The 25,504-nt window shown below is 40.3% G+C and overlaps 1 protein-coding gene across 1 annotated transcript in view; it reads right to left on the reverse strand.

The window, feature by feature from the left end:
• Window positions 1-1,187: 1,187 nt before the first annotated feature.
• Window positions 1,188-25,504, reverse strand: part of LOC128661745 (GATA zinc finger domain-containing protein 14-like) — a 47,831-nt gene continuing 23,514 nt past the window's right edge. The window contains exon 2 of the mRNA XM_053715965.1: window positions 1,188-3,653. Within this exon, the coding sequence (XP_053571940.1) occupies window positions 1,188-3,653 (2,466 nt within the window). The remainder of the gene's footprint in view (window positions 3,654-25,504) is intronic.

The following is a 25,504-nucleotide window of genomic DNA, read 5'->3' on the forward strand; positions in this document are numbered from 1 at the left end:
ACAATGAGCATACTAATAATGCACCACTTAATAAATAACAAGCACAATGAGCATACTAATAATGCACCACTTAATAAATAACAAGCACAATGAGCATACTAATTATGCACCACTTAATAACAAGCACAATGAGCATACTAATAACTCACCACTTAATAAATAACAAGCACAATGAGCATACTAATTATGCACCACTTAATAAATAACGAGCACAATGAGCATACTAATAATGCACCACTTAATAAATAACGAGCACAATGAGCATACTAATTATGCACCACTTAATAACAAGCACAATAAGCATACTAATAACACATCACTTAATAAATAACAAGCAAAATAAGCATACTAATAACTCACCACTTAATAACAAGCACAATGAGCATACTAATAACTCACCACTTAATAAATAACAAGCACAATGAGCATACTAATAATGCACCACTTAATAAATAACAAGCACAATGAGCATACTAATAATGCACCACTTAATAAATAACGAGCACAATGAGCATACTAATTATGCACCACTTAATAACAAGCACAATGAGCATACTAATAACTCACCACTTACTAAATAACAAGCACAATGAGCATACTAACAACTCACCACTTAATAAATAACAAGCACAATGAGCATACTAATAACGCATCACTTAATAAATAACGAGCACAATGAGCATAATAATAATGCACCTATTAATAAATAAGCACAATGAGCATACTAACGTACCAATTAATAAATAAGCACAATGAGCATACTAATAACTCACCACTTAATAAATAACAAGCACAATGAGCATACTAATAACTCACCACTTAATAAATAACTAGCCCAATGAGCATACTAATAACTCACCACTTAATAAATAACAAGAACAATGAGCATACTAATAACACACCAATTAATAAATAACAAGCACAATGAGCACACTAATAACGCACCACTTATTGGTATGCTCATTGTGCTTATTTATTAAGTGGTGAGTTATTAGTATGCTTATTGTGCTTGTTAGGTGGTGCGTTTTTAGTATGCTTATTGGGCTTGTTAAGTGATGCGATATTAGTATGCTTATTGTGCTTGTTAAGTGGTGCGTTTATTAGTATGCTTATTGTGTTTAAGTGGTGCATTATTAGTATGCTTATTGTGTTTAAGTGGTGCGTTATTAGTGTGCTTATTGTGCTTGTTAAGTGGTGCGTTTATTAGTATGCTTATTGTGTTTAAGTGGTGCATTATTAGTATGCTTATTGTGCTTGTTAAGTGGTGCGTTATTAGTATGCTTATTGTGCTTGTCATTAAGTGGTGCATTATTAGTATGCTTATTGTGCTTGTTAAGTGGTGCATTATTAGTATGCTTATTGTGCTTGTTAAGTGGTGCATTATTAGTATGCTTATTGTGCTTGTTAAGTGGTGCATTATTAGTATGCTTATTGTGCTTGTTAAGTGGTGCATTATTAGTATGCTTATTGTGCTTGTTAAGTGGTGCATTATTAGTATGCTTATTGTGCTTGTTAAGTGGTGCATTATTAGTATGCTTATTGTGCTTGTTATTAAGTGGTGCATTATTAGTATGCTTATTGTGCTTGTTATTAAGTGGTGCATTATTAGTATGCTTATTGTGCTTGTTATTAAGTGGTGCATTATTAGTATGCTTATTGTGCTTGTTATTAAGTGGTGCATTATTAGTATGCTTATTGTGCTTGTTATTAAGTGGTGCATTATTAGTATGCTTATTGTGCTTGTTAAGTGGTGCATTATTAGCATGCTTGTTGTGCTTGTTAAGTGGTGCATTATTAGTATGCTTGTTGTTAAGTGGTGCATTATTAGTATGCTTATTGTGCTTGTTATTAAGTGGTGCATTATTAGTATGCTTATTGTGCTTGTTATTAAGTGGTGCGTTATTAGTATGCTTATTGTGCTTAAGTGGTGCATTATTAGTATGCTTATTGTGCTTGTTATTAAGTGGTGCATTATTAGTATGCTTGTTATTAAGTGGTGCATTAGTAGTATGCTTATTGTGCTTGTTATTAAGTGGTGCATTATTAGTATGCTTATTGTGCTTGCTATTAAGTTGTGCATTATTAGTATGCTTATTGTGCTTGTTAAGTGGTGCATTATTAGTATGCTTATTGTGCTTGTTATTAAGTGGTGCATTATTAGTATGCTTATTGTGCTTGTTATTAAGTGGTGCATTATTAGTATGCTTATTGTGCTTGTTATTAAGTGGTGCATTATTAGTATGCTTATTGTGCTTGTTATTAAGTGGTGCATTATTAGTATGCTTATTGTGCTTGTTAAGTGGTGCATTATTAGTATGCTTATTGTGCTTGTTATTAAGTGGTGCATTATTAGTATGCTTATTGTGCTTGTTAAGTGGTGCATTATTAGTATGCTTATTGTGCTTGTTATTAAGTGGTGCATTATTAGTATGCTTATTGTGCTTGTTATTAAGTGGTGCATTATTAGTATGCTTATTGTGCTTGTTATTAAGTGGTGCATTATTAGTATGCTTATTGTGCTTGCTATTAAGTTGTGCGTTATTAGTATGCTTATTGTGCTTGTTAAGTGGTGCGTTATTAGTATGCTTATTGTGCTTGCTATTAAGTGGTGCATTATTAGTATGCTTATTGTGCTTGTTATTAAGTGGTGCATTATTAGTATGCTTATTGTGCTTGCTATTAAGTGGTGCATTATTAGTATGCTTATTGTGCTTGTTATTAAGTGGTGCATTATTAGTATGCTTATTGTGCTTGTTATTAAGTGGTGCATTATTAGTATGCTTATTGTGCTTGTTATTAAGTGGTGCATTATTAGTATGCTTATTGTGCTTGTTATTAAGTGGTGCATTATTAGTATTCTTATTGTGCTTGCTATTAAGTGGTGCATTATTAGTATGCTTATTGTGCTTGCTATTAAGTTGTGCGTTATTAGTATGCTTATTGTGCTTGTTAAGTGGTGCATTATTAGTATGCTTATTGTGCTTGTTATTAAGTGGTGCATTATTAGTATGCTTATTGTGCTTGTTATTAAGTGGTGCATTATTAGTATGCTTATTGTGCTTGTTATTAAGTGGTGCATTATTAGTATGCTTATTGTGCTTGTTATTAAGTGGTGCATTATTAGTATGCTTATTGTGCTTGTTATTAAGTGGTGCATTATTAGTATGCTTATTGTGCTTGTTATTAAGTGGTGCATTATTAGTATGCTTATTGTGCTTGTTAAGTGGTGCATTATTAGTATGCTTATTGTGCTTGTTAAGTGGTGCATTATTAGTATGCTTATTGTGCTTGTTAAGTGGTGCATTATTAATATGCTTATTGTGCTTGTTAAGTGGTGCATTATTAGTATGCTTATTGTGCTTGTTAAGTGGTGCGTTATTAGTATGCTTATTGTGCTTGTTAAGTGGTGCGTTATTAGTATGCTTATTGTGCTTGTTAAGTGGTGCGTTATTAGTATGCTTATTGTGCTTGTTAAGTGGTGCGTTATTAGTATGCTTATTGTGCTTGTTAAGTGGTGCGTTATTAGTATGCTTATTGTGCTTGTTATTAAGTGGTTCATTATTAGTATGCTTATTGTGCTTGTTAAGTGATGCATTATTAGTATGCTTATTGTGCTTGTTATTAAGTGGTGCATTATTAGTATGCTTATTGTGCTTGTTATTAAAGGGATAGGAAAGTCATAATTAAACTTTCATGATTCAGATAGAGCAGGCAATTTTAAGCAACTTTCTAATTTACTTATATTATCAAATTTTCTTCATTCTCTTGGTATCTTGATTTGAAAAGCAAGAATGTAAGCATAGGAGCCGGCCCATTTTTTGGTTCAGCACCTGGGTAGCCCTTTCTGATTAGTGTCTAAATGTAGCCACCCAATCAGCAAGCGCTACCCAGGTTATGAACCAAAAATGGTCTGGCTTCTAAGCTTACATTCGAATAAAGATACCAAGAGAACAAAGAAAATTTGATAATAGGAGTAAATTAGAAAGTTGCTTAAAATTGCTGCTCTATCTGGATCATGAAAGTTTAATTTCTCCTACAAGATATGACAAGTCCACGGATTTCATTCTTGTGGGATTTATCCTCCTGCTAACAGGAAGTGGCAAAGAGCACCACAGCAGAGCTGTGTATATATAGCTCCTCCCTTCCCTCCACCCGAGTCCTTCTCTTTGCCTGTGTTAGTGATAGGAAGAGGTAAAGTGAGGTGTTAGTTTAGATTCTTCAATCAAGAAGTTTTTTTATTTTAAAATGGTGCCAGTGAGTACTATTTTTCTCAGGGAGAAATTGTCAGTCTATTACTTCCCAAGAGGAGTGGAGACATCTTATTTTCTGCCCTGATGTTGATGATCTTAGCAAACGTTACCTAAGATCCATGATGGTTACCACAGCAGCTGAAGGTAGTGTAAGAAAATCTTCAGTGTGGAGAACTGTGTCTTGCTACAAGCAGCATTGAGGTATGTTTAGTCTTTTTGTTTCTGGAGAGACTTGATGCATCAGAACAGGCTGACATTTTTCCCTATATGGGGAGGGGTAAGCAGTATGCACTATATGTAAAGAAATAGTGTACCTGGAATCCCTTTATCTTTATTGCCAAAGTATGTAAAATATTTATTTGAGACTTATTCAAGGGGGGCTAGACGCTGGGAGTTGCGGTTCTGCTTAATGGTGTGTATGTAAGAAGGGCACATGGCCTTTTTTGTATTTAGATGGACATGTTTTTTTTTTTTTTTCTTTTTTGCGGGTCTTAGCAGGCGGGGCCTATTTTCGCACGCTCAGACGCGCAGTATCAGCTGGATCGCATGGGCAACAGAGTCCTGATCTCCGGTGGGGCTTAAGTTATCCTGACTTCCAAAGGGCCTGAAAAGCTCCTCGAGCAGCAGAGCTGTGGCGTGGTGCAGGGGCCTGTATAAGTATCATAAATAAATATCTGTTAAATCGAGGTTATATTTTTTCTTTCTCCTCTCTGCAAGTGGATGCAATATTGATAGAGTAATTTGGGCACATTAATATAATTTTTATTGCCACAAACTTGTTTTGAAAAGAACAGAAAAATTGTTGCGCTTTTATTATTTAAAGGCACAGTACAGTTTTTTGTATTAACATTTTTTGTCTCTATAATTGAATTTAGAGCTCAATATTTTAAGCTAAGAATGACTATTATTGCTTTTTTTGCTATTGCTAGTCTGTTTAACATGTCCGAAACTAAGGAAACTTTTTGTTCTATGTGTTTATGCCAATGTGGAACCCCCTCTGACTTTTTGTCCCTCATGTACTGAGAGGGCCTTACAATGTAAAGCACAGATTTTATGTAAAGAAAATGTGTCTAAGGATGATTCTCAGTCTGAGGAGAATCGGGTGAACCGCCAAATTCTTCCCAAGCGTTACAACCTTTAACGCCCACCCAAGCGACGCCTGGTTCTTCTACCGTGTCTAATTCATTTACTCTGCAGGATATGGCTGCAGTTATGTCAACTACCCTTACAGAGGTATTATCTAAGTTGCCAGTGTTACAGGGCAAACGCAGCAGGACAGAGGGCAATGTGAATACTGAGGCCTCTAATGCTTTGTTAGCTATTTCCGATGTACCCTCACAGGGATCTGAATTGGGGGTCAGGGAACATCTGTCTGAGGGGGAACTTTCCGATTCGGGAAGTGTGCTACCTCAGACGGACTCGGATGTCATGTCCTTTAGATTTAAGCTTGAACAGCTCCGCCTGTTACTTCGGGAGGTTTTAGCGACTCTAGATGACTGTGACTCTATTGTGGTACCACCAGAGAAATTGTGTAAAATTGACAAATACTTAGAGGTACCTGCTTACACTGATGTTTTTCCGGTCCTTTGAGAATTTCGGAGATTATTAAGAGGGAATGGGACAGACCGGGTATCCCGTTCTCACCTTCTCCTAATTTTTAAGAAAATGTATCCCATATCTGACACCGTCCGGGACTCTTGGCAAACGTTCCCTAAGGTGGAGGGAGCTATATCTACCCTGGCTAAGTGTACAACTATTCCTATTGAGGACAGTTGTGCTTTCAAAGACCCTATGGATAAGAAATTGGAGGGTCTTCTAAAGAAACTGTTTATTCATCAGAGGTTCCTATTACAACAGACGGCCTGTATTGTACAAGTTACTTCTGCGGCGGCCTTCTGTTTTGATGCATTAGAAGAGTCTCTTAAGACTGAGACTCCTTTAGAGGATATCTTAGATAGAATTAAGGCTCTTAAGCTGGCTAATTCTTTTATTACAGATGATGCCTTTCAGATTGCCAAATTGGCGGCTAAGAATGCTGGATTTGCCATTCTAGAGCGTTATGGTTAAAATCATTGTTTGCTGATGTGTCATCTAAGTCAAAGCTTTTGGCTATTCCTTTCAAGGGAAAAACCCTATTCGGCCTGACTTGAAAGAAATCCTTTCTGACATTACGGGAGGTAAGGGTCATCTCCTACCTCAGGATAGAACTGCTTAACTGAGTGGTAAACAAAATAATTTCTTCTACAAGATACGAGTCCACGGATTTCATCCTTACTTGTGGGATATTAACCTCCTGCTAACAGGAAGTGGCAAAGAGTACCACAGCAGAGCTGTATATATAGCTCCTCCCTTCCCTCCACCCCCAGTCATTCTCTTTGCCTGTGTTAGTAATAGGAGGAGGTAAAGTGAGGTGTTGGTTTTAGATTCTTCAATCAAGAAGTTTTTTATTTTAAATGGTACCGGTGAGTACTAGTTTCCTCAGGGAGATATGGAATGAAGAAGATTTCTGCCCTGAGGTTGATGATCTTAGCAGATGTAACTAAGATCCATGTTGGTTCCCACAGAGCTTCTGAAGGTAGTGCAAGAGAAATCTTCAGTGTGGAGAACGGTGTCATGCTACAAGCAGCATTGAGGTATGTTCAGCCTTTTATTTCTGAGGAGACTTGGTATATCAGAACTGGCTGTCATTTTTTCCCTGCAAGGGAAGGGGTAAGCAGTAGACCTGTACACTGAGGGTGTTACTGAAAATCCTGTGTTTATACATATTGCTTTGACACTGTATTGGGCTGGACACTGGGAGAGGCAGCTTGACATTTTATATTTTATTCAAAGTCAGTAGGGCTGCAGTTTTTATTAAAAGATTTTAGGAGGACCACATGGCTTATTTTTCAAACCGCTTCCCATGCAGTTAAACAGACTGTTAGGACGACGTCCATGATGGGCGGCGCCTATTTCGCGCGCTCAGACGCACAGTTTACTCTGACTGAGAAGGCAGCAGCCATTAGCTCCGGTGGGGCCTAAACTTGTGTTCTGTTCACCGGATCATTGTCGAGTCATTTTGCAGTACCCTGGGGGCAGGTAGGCGCAACAGCCGAGCTGTGGCAAGGTGTAGGGGTAATTTTTTCTGTTGATATATTTTTTGGTTAAAAATGTCTTTTAGAGGATAAATTCACCTTTTACTTATAGGGTGCAATAATTGTTGGGCCAATTGAATTTTTATATTTAATTGGGTAGCATTTTTTAAACGTTTTAGGCAGTTTGAGAATAAATTGTGCGCTTTTTATTACTTAAAGGCGCAGTACACGTTTTTCTAAAAGTTGTTTAAATCAATTAATGAGGTGATTTACGACTATTGTGGTTATTACTAGTCTGTTCAACATGTCTGACATTGAGGAAACTAATTGTTCTATGTGTTTAGAAGCCATTGTGGAACTCCCTCTTACTTTGTGTACCACTTGTACTGAAAGGGCCTTAAAATGTAAAAAAAAAAGCATATTTTAGGTAAAGAAAGTGTGCCTAAGGATGATTCTCAGTCTGAAGAGAATCAGGATATGCCATCTATTTCTCCCCAAGTGTCACAACCTTTAACGTCCACACAAGCGACGCCAAGTACTTCTAGTGCGTCTAATTCTTTTACTCTGCAGGATATGGCTGCAGTTATGTCAACTATCCTTACAGAGGTATTATCTAAGTTACCAGTGTTACAGGGTAAACACAGTAGGTCAGGTATTAATGTGAATACTGAATCCTCTGATGCTTTGTTGGTTATTTCCGAATTACCCTCACAGGGCTCTGAGTTGGGGGTCAGGGAATTGTTGTCTGAGGTAGAACTTTCAGACCCAGGAAGTATGTTACCTCAGACAGATTCGGACGTCATGTCCTTTAAATTTAAGCTTGAACACCTCCGCCGAAATTGTGTAAAATTGACAAATATCTAGAGGGTACCTACTTACACTGATGTTTTTCCGGTTCCTAAAAGAATTTCGGAAATTATAAAGAAGGAATGGGACAGACCGGGTATACCTTTCTCACCTCCTCCTAATTTCAAGAAAATGTATCCCATATCAGACACCATTCGGGACTCTTAGCAGTCGGTCCCTAAGGTGGAGGGAGCTATTTCTACCCTGGCTAAGCGTACAACTATACCTATTGTAGACAGTTGTACTTTCAAAGACCCTATGGATAAGAAGTTAGAGGGTCTTCTAAAGAAATTATTTATTCATCAGGGTTTCCTTTTACAACCAACAGCTTGTATTGTTCCAGTTACTACTGCAGCAGCTTTTTGGTTTGATGATCTAGAAGAGTCTCTGAAGGTTGAGACCCCTTTAGAGGACATTTTAGATAGAATTAGGGCTCTCAAGCTAGCTAATTCTTTTATTACAGATGCCGCCTTTCAAATTGGTAAGTTGGCGGCGAAAAATGCAGGATTTGCCTTTTTTTGCGCGTAGAGGGTTATGGTTAAAATCGTGGTCTGCTGATGTGTCATCTAAAGCAAAGCTCTTAGCTATTCCTTTCAAGGGGAAAACCCTATTCGGGCCTGAGTTGAAGGAAATCATTACTGGAGGTAAAGGTCACGCCCTACCTCAGGATAAGTCTGTTAAGATGAGGGGTAAACAAAATAATTTCCGTCCCTTTCGAAATTTTAAAGGAGTACCCTCTGCTTCCACTTCTTCTGCCAAGCAGGAAGGAAATTTTACTCAGGCCAAGTCTGTCTGGAGACCCAACCAGGCTTGGAACAAGGTTAAGCAACCCAAGAAGTCCGTTGCTGCTACAAAGACAGCATGAAGGGACGGCCCCCGATCCGGGTCCGGATCTAGTAGGGGGCAGACTTTCTTTCTTTACCCAGGCTTGGGTAAGAGATGTTCAGGACCCCAGGACCACTGGAAATCGTGACCAACGGGTATCAACTGGAATTCAAAAATTCTCTCCCAAGAGGAAGATTTCTTCTTTCTCAATTGTCTGTAAACCAGATAAAGAGAGGCGTTCTTACGTTGTGTAAGAGACCTCTCTACTATGGGAGTAATTCGTCCCATTCCAAGATTAGAACAGGGACAGGGATTTTACTCAAATCTTTTTGTAGTTCCCAAAAAAGAGTGAACGTTCAGACCTATTTTAGACCTCAAGAGTCTAAACAATTTTCTCAGAGTTCCATCCTTCAAGATGGAGCCCATCCGAATAATTTTACCAATGATCCAGGAGGGTCAATATATGACTACCGTGGACTTGAAGGATGCATACCTTCATATTGCTATCCACAAGGATCATCATCAGTTCCTAAGGTTTGCCTTCCTGGACAAACATTTTTAGTTTGTGGCTCTTCCCCTCGGGTTGGCCACAGCACCCAGGATCTTCACGAAGGTTCTAGGGTCCCTTCTGGCGGTTCTCAGGCCGCGGGGCATAGCAGTGGCGCCTTATCTGGACGATATTTTGATTCAGGCGTCAACTTATCATCTGACGAAATCTCATACAGACACAGTGTTGTCATTTTTGAGAACTCACAGATGGTAGGTGAACCTAGAAAAGAGTTCACTAGTTCCACGGACAAGGGTTCCCTTCTTGGGAACTCTGATAGATTCTGTAGACATGAAAATATTTCTGACGGAGGTCAGAAAGTCAAAAATTCTAAATACTTGCCAAGCCCTTCAGTCCAATCCTCGGCCATCAGTGGCTCAGTGTATGGAGGTAATTGGATTAATTATAGCGGCAATGGACATCATTTCGTTTGCTCGTTTTCATCTCAGACCACTGCAGCTGTGCATGCTCGGACAGTAGAATGGGGACTATGTATATTTATCTCCTCAGATAAATCTGGATCAAGAGACCAGAGACTCTCTTCTTTGGTGGTTGTCACAGGATCATCTGTCCCAGGGGACGTGTTTCCGCAGACCCTTGTGGGTGATAGGGACAATGGAAGCCAGCCTTCTGGGCTGGGGTGCAGTCTGGAATTCCCTGAAGGCTCAGGGTGTATGGACTCGGGTAGAATCTCTACTTCCAATCAATATTCTGGAATTGAGAGCAATATTCAATGTGCTTCAGGCATGGCCTCAGTTGGTTTTGGCCAAATTCATCAGATTCCAGTCAGACAACATCACGACTGTGGCTTATATCAATCATCAGGGGGGAACGAGGAGTTCCTTAGCGATGACAGAAGTATTCAAGATAATTCGATGGGCGGAGGCCCACTCTTGTTATTTGTCAGCAATCTACATCCCAGGAGTAGACAACTGGGAAGCGGATTTCTTAAGCCGGCAGGCTTTTCATCCGGGGGAGTGGGAGCTCCATCTGGAGGTATTTGCCTCACTGATTCTCCGATGGGGCAGACCGGAATTGGATCTGATGGCACCTCGACAGAATGCCATGCTTCCAAGATACGGATCCAGGTCGAGGGATCCTCAGGCCGAACTGATAGATGCCTTGGACGTTCAGCCTAGCTTATGTGTTTCCACCGTTTCCTCTCCTTTCCCGCGTGATTGCTCGGATCAAACAGGAGAGGGGTTCAGTAATTCTGATCGCGTCTGCGTGGCAACGCAGGACCTGGTATGCGGATCTAGTGGACATGTCCTCTCTGCCACCGTGGAAACTTCCATTGAGACAGGACCTTCTCATTCAAGGTCCGTTCCAACATCCAAATCTAAATTCTCTGCAGCTGACTGCTTGGAAACTGAACACTTGATTTTATCTAAGCGGGGATTCTCCGATTCGGTAATCGATACTTTGATTCAGGCACGTAAGCCTGTCACTAGAAAGATCTATCATAAGATATGGCATAAATATCTTTTTTGGTGTGAATCCAAGGGCTACTCATGGAGTAAAGTTAGGATTCCCAGGATTCTGTCCTTTCTCCAAGACGGATTGGAGAAGGGGTTATCAGCGAGTTCCTTAAAGGGACATATTTCTGCTTTGTCAATTTTGTTGCACAAACGTTTGGCAGATGTTCCAGATGTTCAGGCTTTTTTGTCAGGCTCTATCCAGAATTAAGCCTATCTTTTGACCAATTGCTCCACCCTGGAGTTTGAATTTAGTCCTTAGTGTTCTTCAAGGGGTTCCGTTTGAACCCATGCATTCCATAGATATTAAATTGTTATCTTGGAAAGTTTTGTTTTTGGTTGCTATTTCTTCTGCTCGTAGAGTTTCTTAGCTTTCAGCGTTACAATGTGACTCACCTTATCTTATCTTTCATTCTGATAAGGTGGTTTCTCTTGTAAGATGTATTGAGTCCACGGATTCATCCTTACTTGTGGGATATTCTCCTCCCCTACAGGAAGTGGCAAAGAGAGCACCCACAGCAGAGCTGCCTATATAGCTCCCCCCTTAGCTCCACCCCCCATTCATTCTCTTTGCCTACTCTAAGTAACTAGGAAGTGCAGAGCGAGTGTGGTGACAAAAATGTTAGTTTTTTATTTCTCAAGCAAAAGTTTATTTTAAATGGTGCCGGTGTGTACTATTTACTCTTTGGCAGAAAAAGAGATGAAGATTTCTGCAAGGAGGATTATGATCTTAGCACTTTGTATCTAAGATCCACTGCTGTTCTCACAAGGGCTGAAGAGTACATGAAAACTTCAGTTGGGGGAACGTTTTGCATTCTAAGCTGCATATGAGGTATGTTCAGTCTGTTTTTCTAGACAGTCTGTGTTTATTCTAGAAAAGGCTGGCAATATCCCCATGGGGAAAGGGTAAGCTGTATTCAGACACTTGGAATAGGAATTTCAGCTTACTTGAAGGGCTCATTTGTTACTGGTGACACTGTTAGGAAAAAACGTTTTTTGTTTGTTCAGTAAATGATGCAATTATAACGTTTTTTGAAGGGACTGAAGGGGTCTTTTGTGGCTTGTGTTAGGTTTTTTTTTAATACTCAGGTGTTTTTCTAATAGGCCTCAAAACATCAAGTGAGGTGGGTGGGGCCTATTTTCGCACCTCAGTTGCGCAGTTTCTTTTCCTTAACTGCTTTTCTAGAGGTTCCTGCTGTTTGAGGGCTGTAAAGGAGTTTTTTTCCCCACTAATCGTTCTGAAGGACAGGTAGGCGCCACAGCAGAGCTGTGGCAAGGTGCTGAAAGTCTTTTTTTACCGGTTTTGACATTTTTTCAATCCGGTTTTGCCATTAAGGGGTTAATTGTTTATTTGCATAGTTGTGCAAAGTTACTAAGGCTGTAAGATACTACTGTAAAAAGTTCGTTAAGTTTACTGCTTTTTTACACTGTTTTGCAGAACTTGTGCAGCTTTTTTTCTCTTAAAGGCAAAGTACCGTTTTATTGCTAAGTGTTATTTACTTTGATTACAGTGTTTTCCAAGCTTGCTTGTTACATTACTAGCCTGTTTAACATACCAAGGAAAATCCTTGTTCAATATGTTTGGAAGCCATTGTGGAACCCCCTCTTAGAATGTGTCCCAAATGTACTGATATGTCTATAAATTATAAAGAACATATATTAGAACTTAAAAATAGAGCAATAGATGATTCTCAGTCAGAAGTAAATGAGGGTTCGCCATCTAGCTCTCCCAAGTGTCACAACCAGTAACACCCGCACAAGTGACGCCATATACCTCTAGTGCGTCACATTCATTTACTTTACAAGAAATGGCCACAGTTATGAATACAACCCTCACTGAGGTTTTATCTAAACTGCCTGGTTTACAAGGAAAGCTGGACAGCTCTGGGTTAAGGAAAAATGCTGAGCCGTCTGACGATTTAGTAGCCATATCTGATATGCCCTCACAATGCTCTGAAGGGGCGAGGGATTTGTTATCTGAGGGAGAGATTTCTGATTCAGGAAAGACCCTTCCTCAGACAGATTCTGATACGACGGCCTTTAAATTTAAGCTTGAACACCTCCGCTTATTGCTTATGGAGGTATTAGCAACTCTAGATGATTGTGACCCTATAGTGGTCCCAGAGAAATTGTGTAAAATGGATAGATACTTAGAGGTTCATGTTTACACTGATGTTTTTCCAGTTCCTAAGAGGATCGTGAATATTATTGCTAAGGAGTGGGATAGACCAGGTATTCCGTTCACTCCCCCTCCTGTTTTTAAGAAAATGTTTCCCATATCTGATATCATAAGGGACTCATGGCAGACGGTTCCTAAGGTGGAGTGAGCTATTTCTACTCTAAGCGTACAACTATACCTATCGAGGACAGTTGTGCTTTCAAAGATCCTATGGATAAAAAATTAGAGGGTCTCCTGAAGAAATTTTTTGGAGATCAAGGTTTTTCTCTCCAACCTATTGCGTGCATTGTTCCTGTAACGACTGCAGCTGCTTTCTGGTTTGAGGCTCTAGAAGAGGCTCATCAAATGGAGACTCCATTAGAGGAAATTATGGACAGAATTAAGGCCCTTAAGTTGGCTAATTCTTTTATTACTGATGCCGCTTTTCAACTGGCTAAATTAGCGGCAAAGAATTCAGGTTTTGCCATCTTAGCATGCAGGGCGTTATGGCTTAAGTCCTGGTCTGCTGATGTGTCATCTAAATCTAAACTTTTGAACATCCCTTTCAAAGGAAAGACTCTATTCGGGCCTGAACTGAAGGAGATTATTTCAGACATAACTGGAGGGAAGGGTCATGCCCTCCCTCAGGCTCCCAGAATTTTCACAAAAAAGCTAGGGTCCCTTCTGGCGGTTCTTCGACCACAGGGTATAGCAGTGGCACCTTATCTAGACGACCTCTTAATTCAGGCGTCGACTTTCCAGCTAGCCAAGTCTCACACAGACATCGTGTTGGCTTTTCTGACATCTCACGGGTGGAAGGTGAACATAAAAAAAGTACTCTCTTCCCTCTTACATAAGTTTCCTTCCTAGGGATTCTTATAGACTCTGTAGAAATGAAAATATTTCTGACGGAGGTCAGAAAGTTAAAACTCTTATCCACTTGCCAAGCTCTTCATTCCATTCCTCGGCCATCAGTGGCTCAGTGTATGGAGGTAATCGGACTCATGGTAGCGGCAATGGACATAGTTCCTTTTGCCCGTCTACACCTCAGACCACTGCAACTATGCATGCTCGAACAGTGGAATGGGGATTATGCAGACTTATCTCCTCAACTGCATCTGGACCAGGAGACTAGAGATTATTTTCTCTGGTGGTTGTCTCAGGACCACCTGTCTCAGGGAATGTGTTTCCGCAGGCCAGAGTGGCTCATTGTAACGACAGATGCCAGCCTGCTAGGCTGGGGTGCAGTCTGGAACTCCCTGAAAGCACAGGGCTTATGGTCTCGGGAGGAAGCTCTCCTCCCGATAAACATTCAGCTTGCTGCGGCCAAATTCATCAGGTTTCAGTCGGACAACATCACGACTGTAGCTTATATCAATCATCAGGGAGGAACAAGGAGTTCTCTAGCGATGATGGAGGTAACCAAAATAATCCGGTGGGCAGAGGATCACTCTTGCCATCTCTCAATAAATCAACATCCCAGGAGTAGAGAACTGGGAGGCGGATTTTCTAAGTCGTCAGACTCTTCATCCGGGGGAGTGGGAACTCCATCCGGAGGTATTCGCCCAGCTGATTCAGCTATGGGGCACACCAGAATTGGATCTGATGGCGTCTCTTCAGAATGCTTTACTTCCTCGTTACGGGTCCAGGTCCCGGGATCCCAAGGCAGTACTGATAGATGCTCTAGCAGTGCCTTGGTCCTTCAATCTGGCCTATGTATTTCCACCGTTTCCTCTCCTTCTACATCTGGTTGCCAGAATCAAGCAGGAGAGAGCTTCGGTAATTCTGATAGCTCGTGCGTGGCCACGCAGGACTTGGTATGCAGACCTAATGGACATGTCCTCGGTTCCACCGTGGACTCTGCCAATGAGGCGGGACCTTCTAATTCAAGGCCCGTTCACGCATCCAAATCTAATTTTTCTGTGTCTGACTGCTTGGAGATTGAACGCATGATTTTATCAAAGCGCGGTTTCTCTGAATCGGTCATTGATACCCTGATTCAGGCTAGAAAGCCTGTCACCAGGAAGATTTATCATAAGATTTGGCGCAAATATCTTTATTGGTGTGAATCCAAAGGTTACTCGTGGAGTAAGATTAGGATTCCTAGAATATTGTCTTTTCTCCAAGAGGGTTTGGAGAAGGAAATATCTGCTTTGTCTATTCTACTTCACAAACGTCTGGCAGATGTCCCAGACGTTAAAGCATTTAGTCAGGCTTTGGTCAGAATCAAGCGTGTATTTAAACCTGTTGCTCCGCCATGGAGCCTTAACTTAGTTCTTAAAGTTCTTCAAGGGGTTCCATTTGAACCTATGCATTTCATAGATATTAAGCTTCTATCTTGGAAAGTTTTGTTTTTAGTAGCTATCTCTTCGGCTCGAAGAGTTTCTGAGCTATCTGCTTTACAATGTGATTCCGCTTACCTTGTTTTCCATGCAGATAAGGTGGTTTTACGTACCAAACCTGGGTTTCTTCCTAAGGTTGTTTCTAATAAGAATATCAATCAAGATATTGTGGTTCCTTCTTTGTGTCCTAATCCTTCATCTAAGAAGGAACGTCTGTTACACAATCTTGATGTGGTTCGTGCTTTAAAATTCTACTTACAAGCAACTAAAGATTTCCGTCAAACATCTTCTTTGTTGTTTATTCTGGTAAACGGAGAGGTCAAAGGGCTACGGCTACCTCTTTCCTTTTGGCTGAAAAGCATCATCCGTTTGGCCTATGAGACTGCTGGACGGCAGCCTCCTGAAAGGATTACTGCTCATTCTACTAGAGCTGTGGCTTCCACATGGGCTTTTAAAAATGAGGCTTCTGTTGAACAGATTTGTAAGGCGATGACTTGGTCTTCGCTTCATACTTTTTCCAAATTTTACAAATTCGATACTTTTGCTTCTTTGGAGGCTATTTTTGGGAGAAAGGTTCTACAAGCAGTGGTGCCTTCCGTTTAAGGTCCCTGTCTTGTCCCTCCCTTCATCCGTGTCCTAAAGCTTTGGTATTAGTATCCCACAAGTAAGGATGAATCCGTGGACTCGATACATCTTACAAGAGAAAACATAATTTATGCTTACCTGATAAATTTATTTCTCTTGTGATGTATAGAGTCCACTGCCCGCCCTGTTTATTAAGACAGGCATATATATTTCTCCAACATAGGTGTGTCCGGTCCACGGCGTCATCCTTACTTGTGGGATATTCTCCTCCCCAACAGGAAATGGCAAAGAGCCCAGCAAAGCTGGCCATATAGTCCCTCCCAGGCTCCGCCTACCCCAGTCATTCTCTTTGCCGTTGCACAGGCAACATCTCCACGGAGATGGCTAAGAGTTTTTTTGGTGTTTAAATGTAGTTTTATTCTTCAATCAAGAGTTTATTTTAAAATAGTGCTGGTATGTACTATTTACTCTGAAACAGAAAAGAGATGAAGATTTCTGTTTGTAAGAGGAAAATTATTTTAGCAACCGTTACTAAAATCGATGGCTGTTTCCACACAGGACTGTTGAGATGAATTAACTTCAGTTGGGGGAAACAGTGAGCAGACTTTTGCTGCTTGAGGTATGACACATTTCTAACAAGACTTGGTAATGCTGGAAGCTGTCATTTTCCCTATGGGAACCGGTAAGCCATTTTCTTAGTTTAGTATAAGAATAAAGGGCTTCATTAGGGCTTAAAAAACTGGTAGACATTTTTCTGGGCTAAAACGATTACTTTACTAAGCATATTTGGCAGATTATAACTATTAATAGTTATTATAATCTTGGGGATTGTTTTAAAAAAACGGCAGGCACTGTATTGGACACCTTTTTCACTGGGGGCCTTTTCTAGTCATAGGCAGAGCCTCATTTTCGCGCCACTAATGCGCAGTTGTTTTTGGAAAGCAAGGCATGCAGATGCATGTGTGAGGAGCTAAGAACCACTGAAAAAGCTTATAGAAGGCATCATTTGGTATCGTATTCCCCTCTGGGCTTGGTTGGGTCTCAGCAAAGCAGATACCTGGGACTGTATAGGGGTTAAATGTAAAAACGGCTCCGGTTCCGTTATTTTAAGGGTTAAAGTTTTCAAATTTGGTGTGCAATACTTTTAAGGCTTTAAGATACTGTGGTGAAATTTTGGTGAATTTTGAACAATTCCTTCATACTTTTTCACATATTCAGTAATAAAGTGTGTTCAGTTTAAAATTTAAAGTGACAGTAACGGTTTTATTGTAAAACGTTTTTTGTGCTTTGTTGACAAGTTTAAGCCTGTTTAACATGTCTGAACCATCAGATAACGATGTTCTATATGTATGAAAGCCAAGGTTTCTCCCCATTTAAATATATGTGATAATTGTGTCATAGTGTCCAAACAAAGTAGGGACAATAATGCCATAGATAATGATATTGCCCATGATGATTCCTCAAATGAGGGGAGTAAGCATGGTACTGCATCATCCCCTTCTGTGTCTACTCCAGTTTTGCCCACACAAGAGGCCCCTAGTACATCTAGTGCGCCAATACTTATTACCATGCAACAATTAACGGCTGTAATGGATAATTCTATTGCAAACATTTTATCCAAAATGCCTACTTATCAGAGAAAGCGCGATTGCTCTGTTTTAAACACTGAAGAGCAAGAGGACGCTGATGATAACTGTTCTGACATGCCCTCACACCAATCTGAAGGGGCCAGGAGGGAGATTTTGTCTGAGGGAGAAATTTCAGATTCAGGGAAAATTTCTCAACAAGCTGAACCTGATGTTGTAACATTTAAATTTAAATTAGAACATCTCCACGCACTACTTAAGGAGGTATTATCTACTCTGGATGATTGTGACAATTTGGTCATTCCAAAGAAATTCATAAGGTGTCAATCAGACAACATGACGACTGTTGCATATATCAACCATCAGGGGGGAACAAGGAGTTCCCTGGTGATGGAGGAGCATCCGGGGGAGTGGGAACTCCATCCGGAAATCTTTGCCCAAATAACTCAATTATGGGGCATTCCAGACATGAATCTGATGGCCTCTCGTCAGAACTTCAAGGTCCCTTGTTACGGGTCCAAATCCAGGGATCCCAAGGCGACTCTAGTGGATATAATAGTAGCACCTTGGATCTTCAACCTAGCTTATGTATTCCCACCGTTTCCTCTCATTCCCAGGCTGGTAGCCAGGATTAATCAGGAGAGGGCTTCGGTGATCTTGATAGTTCCTGCGTGGCCACGCAGGACTTGGTATGCAGACCTGGTGAATATGTCATCGGCTCCACCATGGAAGCTACCTTTGAGACAGGACCTTCTTGTTCAGGGTCCATTCGAACATCCGAATCTGGTTTCCCTCCAACTGACTGCTTGGAGATTGAACGCTTGATTCTATCAAAGCGTGGGTTTTCAGATTCTGTAATAGATACTCTTATTCAGGCTAGAAAGCCTGTAACTAGAAAAATTTACCATAAAATATGGAAAAAATATATCTGTTGGTGTGAATCTAAAGGATTCCCATGGAACAAGATAAAAATTCCTAAGATTCTTTCCTTTCTACAAGAAGGTTTGGAGAAAGGATTATCTGCAAGTTCTCTGAAGGGACAGATCTCTGCTTTATCTGTTTTACTTCACAAAAGGCTGGCAGCTGTGCCAGACGTTTAAGCGTTTGTTCAGGCTCTGGTTAGAATCAAGCCTGTTTACAGACCTTTGACTCCTCCCTGGAGTCTTAATCTAGTTCTTTCAGTTCTTCAAGGGGTTCCGTTTGAACCCTTATATTCCGTAGATATTAAGTTATTATCGTGGAAAGTTTGGTTTTTTGGTTGCAATTTCTTCTGCTAGAAGAGTTTCTGAGTTATCTGCTCTGCAGTGTTCTCCGCCCTATCTGGTCCATGCAGATAATGTGGTTTTGCGTACTGAGCCTGGTTTTCTTCCGAAGGTTGTTTCCAACAAAAATATTAACCAGGAGATAGTTGTGCCTTCTTTGTGTCCGAATCCAGTTTCAGAGAAGGAACGTTTGTTACACAATTTGGACGTAGTCCGTGCTCTAAAATTCTATTTAGAGGTTACTGAAGGTTTCAGACAAACATCTTCTTCGTTTGTTGTTTATTCTGGTAAAAGGAGAGGTAAAAAAGCAACTTCTACCTCTCTTTCCTTTTGGCTTAAAAGCATTATCAGATTGGCTTTTGAGACTGCCGGACGGCAGCCTCCTGAAAGTATCACAGCTCACTCCACTAGGGCTGTGGCTTCCACATGGGCCTTCAAGAACGAGGCTCCTGTTGACCAGATATGTAAGGCAGCGACTTGGTCTTCATTGCACTCTTTTGCCAAATTTTACAAATTTTATACTTTTGCTTCTTCGGAGGCTATTTTTGGGAGAAAGGTTTTGCAAGCCGTGGTGCCTTCCGTTTAGGTGACCTGATTTGCTCCCTCCCTTCATCCGTGTCCTAAAGCTTTGGTATTGGTTCCCACAAGTAAGGATGACGCCGTGGACCGGACACACCTATGTTGGAGAAAACAGAATTTATGCTTACCTGATAAATTACTTTCTCCAACGGTGTGTCCGGTCCACGGCCCGCCCTGGTTTTTTAATCAGGTCTGATGAATTATTTTCTCTAACTACAGTCACCACGTTACCATATGGTTTCTCCTATATATATTTCCTCCTGTCCGTCGGTCGAATGACTGGGGTAGGCGGAGCCTGGGAGGGACTATATGGCCAGCTTTGCTGGGCTCTTTGCCATTTCCTGTTGGGGAGGAGAATATCCCACAAGTAAGGATGACGCCGTGGACCGGACACACCGTTGGAGAAAGTAATTTATCAGGTAAGCATAAATTCTGTTTTTTATTTTTAAACTTTCAGTCACCACTGCACCCTATGGTTTCTCCTTTTTCTTCCTAGCCTTCGGTCGAATGACTGGGGGGTGGAGCTAAGGGGGGAGCTATATAGGCAGCTCTGCTGTGGGTGCTCTCTTTGCCGCTTCCTGTAGGGGAGGAGAATATCCCACAAGTAAGGATGAATCCGTGGACTCGATACATCACAAGAGAAATAAATTGACCTGGTTTCCTTCATTAGGTTGTTTCAAATAAGAATATTAATCAGGAAATTGTTGTTCCTTCCTTGTGTCCTAATCCTTCTTCTATGAAGGAGCGTCTGTTACATAACTTGGACGTGGTCCGTGCCTTGAAGTTTTACTTACAAGCGACTACGGATTTCAGTCAATCAAGGATTTCTGTCAAAGCGTAGGGGTCAGAAAGCTACGGCTACCTTTCTTTCTTTCTTTTTGGCTGAAGAGTATCTTCCGCCTGGCATATGAGACTGCTGGACAGCAGCCTCCTGAAAGAATTACGGCTCATTCTACTAGGGCTGTGGCTTCCACATGGGCATTTAAAACCAATGCTTCTGTTGAACAGATTTGCAAGGCTGCAACTTGGTCGTCTCTTCACACGTTTTCCAAATTTGACAAATTTGATACTTTTGCTTCTTCTGAGGCTGGTTTTGGGAGAATGGTTCTTCAAGCAGTGGTGCCTTCCGTTTAGGTCCCTGTCTTGTCCCTCCCTTTTATCCGTGTCCTGTAGCTTTGGTATTGTATCCCACAAGTAAGGATGAAATCAGTGGACTCGTCATATCTTGTAGAAGAAAAGGAAATTTATGCTTACCTGATAAATTGATTTCTTCTACAATATGATGAGTCCACGGCCCACCCTGTCATTTCTAAGACAGGTATGTATGTATTTTTGTAAACTTCAGTCACCTCTGCACCTTGGCTTTTCCTTTCTCTTCCTAACTTCGGTCGAATGACTGGAGGTGGAGGGATGGGAGGAGCTATATATATACAGCTCTGCTGTGGTGCTAGCAGGAGGTTAAATCCCACAAGTAAGGATGAAATCCGTGGACTCGTCCTATCGTAGAAGAAATAAATTTATCAGGTAAGCATAAATTTCCTTTTTGAGTAGACTGTCCCTTTAAGTGGTGCATTATTAGTATGCTTATTGTGCTTGTTATTAAGTGGTGCGTTATTAGTATGCTCATTGTGCTTATTAAGTGGTGCATTAGTATGCTTATTGTGCTTATTAAGTGGTGCATTATTAGTATGCTTATTGTGCTTGTTATTAAGTGGTGCAATATTAGTATGCTTATTGTGCTTGTTATTAAGTGGTGCGTTATTAGTATGCTTATTGTGCTTGTTAAGCGGTGCGTTATTAGTATGCTTATTGTGGTGCATTATTAGTATGCTTATTGTGCTTGTTAAAGGGACACTGAACCCAAATTGTTTATTTCATGATTCAGATAGAGCATGACATATTAGGCAACTTTGTAATTTACTCCTATTAAATTTTCTTCATTCTCTTGGTATCATTTGAAATGCAAGAATTAAATTTTAGATGCCGGCCTATTTCTTTCATGTAATTAACAAGAGTCCATGAGCTAGTGACGTATGGGATATACATTCCTACCAGGAGGGGCAAAGTTTCCCAAACCTTAAAATGCCTATAAATACACCCCTCACCACACCCACAAATCAGTTTTACAAACTTTGCCTCCAAGGGAGGTGGTGAAGTAAGTTTGTGCTAGATTCTACGTTGATATGCGCTCCGCAGCAAGTTGGAGCCCGGTTTTCCTCTCAGCGTGCAGTGAATGTCAGAGGGATGTGAAGAGAGTATTGCCTATTGAATGCAGTGATCTCCTTCTACGGGGTCTATTTCATAAGGTTCTCTGTTATCGGTCGTAGAGATTCATCTCTTACCTCCCTTTTCAGATCGACGATATACTCTTATATTTACCATTTCCTCTACTGATTCTCGTTTCAGTACTGGTTTGGCTTTCTACAAACATGTAGATGAGTGTCCTGGGGTAAGAAAGTCTTATTTTCTGTGACACTCTAAGCTATGGTTGGGCACTTTATTTATAAAGTTCTAAATATATGTATTCAAACATTTATTTGCCTTGACTCAGAATGTTCAACTTTCCTTATTTCCAGACAGTCAGTTTCATATTTGGGATTATGCATTGAATTATCATATTTTTTCTTACCTCAAAAAATTTGACTTTTTTCCCTGTGGGCTGTTAGGCTCGCGGGGGCTGAAAATGCTTCATTTTATTGCGTCATTCTTGGCGCGGACTTTTTTGGCGCAAAAATTCTTTTCCGTTTCCGGCGTCATACGTGTCGCCGGAAGTTGCGTCATTTTTTGACGTTATTTTGCGTCAAAGATGTCGGCGTTCCGGATGTGGCGTCATTTTTGGCGCCAAAAGCATTTAGGCGCCAAATAATGTGGGCGTCTTTTTTGGCGCTAAAAAATATGGGCGTCATTTTTGTCTCCACATTATTTAAGTCTCATTATTTATTGCTTCTGGTTGCTAGAAGCTTGTTCACTGGCATTTTTTTCCCATTCCTGAAACTGTCATTTAAGGAATTTGATCAATTTTGCTTTATATGTTGTTTTTTTCTTTTACATATTGCAAGATGTTCCACGTTGCAACTGAGTCAGAAGATACTACAGGAAAATCACTGCACAGTGCTGGAGCTACCAAGCTAAGTCTGCTATAAACTTTTGGTATCTGTTTTCTCCAGCTGTTATTTGTATTGCATGTCATGTCAAACTTATTAATGCAGATAAAATTTCCTTTAGTACTGTTACATTACCTGTTGCTGTCCGTCAACATCTAATTTTCAGAGTGTTCCTGATAACATAAGAGATTTTATTTTTTAAATCCATTAAGAAGGTTATGTCTGTTATTTCTCCTTCTAGTATACATAAAAGTCTTTTAAAACTTCTCTTTTTTTCAGATGAATTTTTAAATGAACATCATCATTCTGATACTGATAATGGTTCTTCTGGTTCAGAGGTTTCTGTCTCAGAGGTTGATGCTGATAAATCTTTGTATTTGTTCAAGATGGAATTTATTCGTTCTTTACTTAAAGAAGTGTTATTTGCATTAGAAATAGAGGATTCTGGTCCTCTTGATACTAAATGTAAACGTTTAAATAAGGTTTTTAAATCTCCTGTAGTTATTCCAGAAGTGTTTTATCTCCCTGATGCTATTTCTGAAGTAATTTCCAGGGAATGGAATAATTTGGGTAATTTATTTACTCCTTCTAGACGTTTAAGCAAATTATATCCTGTGCCATCTGACAGATTAGAGTTTTTTGGGACAAAAATCCCTAAGGTTATGGGGCTGTCTCTACTCCTGCTAATGTACTACTATTCCTATGGCAGATAGTACTTCATTTAAGGATCCTTTAGATAGGAAAATTGAATCTTTTCTAAGAAAAGCTTACTTATGTTCAGGTAATCTTCTTAGACCTGCTATATTTTTAGCGGATGTTGCTGCAGCTTCAACTTTTTGGTTAGAAGCTTTAGCGCAACAAGTAACAGATCATAATTTTATAGCATTATTATTATTCTATAACATGCTAATAATTTTATTGGTGATACCATCTTTTGATATCATTAGAGTTGATGTCAGGTATATGTCTCTAGCTATTTTAGCTAGAAAAGCTTTATGGATTAAACTTGGAATGCTGACATGTCTTCTAAGTCAACTTTGCTTTCCCTTTCTTTCCAGGGTAAATAATCATTTCGTTCCTTTCCTCACAACAAGGAACAAAAGCCTGATCCTTCATCCTCAGGAGCGGTATCAGTTTGGAAACTATTTCCAGTTTGGAATATATCCAAGCCTTATAGAAACCTATAGCCAGCTCCTAAGTATCTATGAAGGTGCGGCCCTTATTCCAGCTCAGCTGGTATGGGGCAGATTACGTTTTCTTCAAAGAAATTTGGATCAATTCCGTTCTTAATCTCTGGTTTCAGAAACATTGTTTCAGAAAGGTACAGAATTGGCTTCAAGTTAAGGCCTCCTGCTAAGAGATTCTTTTCTTTCCCGTGTCCCAGTTGACACAGCAAGGCTCAGCATTTCTGAAATGTGTTTCAGATCTAGAGTTGGCTGGAGTATTTATGCCAGTTCCAGTTCTGGAACAGGGGCTGGGGTTTTATTTTATCTCTTCATTGTACCAAAGAAGGTCAATTCCTTCAGACCAGTTCTGGATCTATCATTATTGAATCGTTATGTTAGGATACCGACATTCAAGATGGTTACTGTAGGACTATCCTGCCTTTTGTTTAGCAAGGGCATTATATGTCTACAATAGATTTACAGGATGTGTATCTGCATATTCCGATTCATCCAGATCACTTTTAGTGTCTGAGATTCTCTTTTTAGACAAGCATTACCAGTTTTGTGGCTCTACTGTTTGGCCTAGCCTCAGTTCCAAGAATTTTTTTCAAAGGTTCTCGGTGCCCTTCTTTCTGTAATCAGAGAATAGGGTTTTGGTATTTCCTTATTTGGACGATATCTTGGTACTTGCTCAGTCTTCTCATTTTCGAAGAATCTCATACGAATCGACTTGTGTTGTTTCTTCAAGTTCATGGTTGGAGGATCAATTTACCAATCGGTTCATTGATTCCTCAGACAAGGGTAACCTTTTTAGGTTTCTAGATAAATTCAGTGTCTATGACTCTGTCCTTGTCAGACAAGAGAAGTTTAACATTGATATCAGCTTGTCAAAACCTTCAGTCACAATCATTCCCTTTGGTAGCCTTATGCATGGAAATGTTGGGTCTTAGGACTGCCGCATCAGATGCGATCTCCTTTGCTCGTTTTCACATGCGACCTCTTCAGCTCTGTATGCTGAACCAATGGTGCAGGGATTACTCAAAGATATCTCAATTAATATCTTTAAACCGATTTTACGACACTCTCTGACATGGTGGACAGATCACCATCGTTTAGTTCAGGGGGCTTCTTTGTTCTTCCGACCTGGACTATAATCTCAACAGATACAAGTCTTACAGGTTGGGGAGCTGTGTGGGGGTATCTGACGGCACAAGGGGTTTGGGAATCTCAGGAGGTGAGATTTCCGATCAATATTTTGGAACTCCGTGCAATTTTCAGAGCTCTTCAGTCTTGGCCTCTTCTAAAGAGAGAGTTGTTCATTGTTTTCAGATAAGACAATGTCACAACTGTGGCATACATCAATCATCAAGGAGGGACTCACAGTCCTCTGGCTATGAAAGAAGTATCTCGAATTTTGGTTTGGGCGGAATCCAGCTCCTGTCTAATCTCTGCGGTTTTTATCCCAGGTATGGACAATTGGAAAGCGGATTATCTCAGTCGCCAAACGTTGCATCCGGGCGAATGGTCTCTTCACCCAGAGGTATTTCTTCAGATTGTTCAAATGTGGGAACTTCCAGAAATAAATCTGATGGCTTCTCATCTAAACAAGAAACTTCCCAGGTATCTGTCCAGATCCCGGGATCCTCAGGCGAAGGCAGTGGATGCATTTTCACTTCCTTGGAAGTATCATCCTGCCTATATCTTT

Source organism: Bombina bombina, chromosome 5, assembly GCF_027579735.1.
Source record: "Bombina bombina isolate aBomBom1 chromosome 5, aBomBom1.pri, whole genome shotgun sequence".
Classification (NCBI taxonomy): Eukaryota; Metazoa; Chordata; class Amphibia; order Anura; family Bombinatoridae; genus Bombina; species Bombina bombina.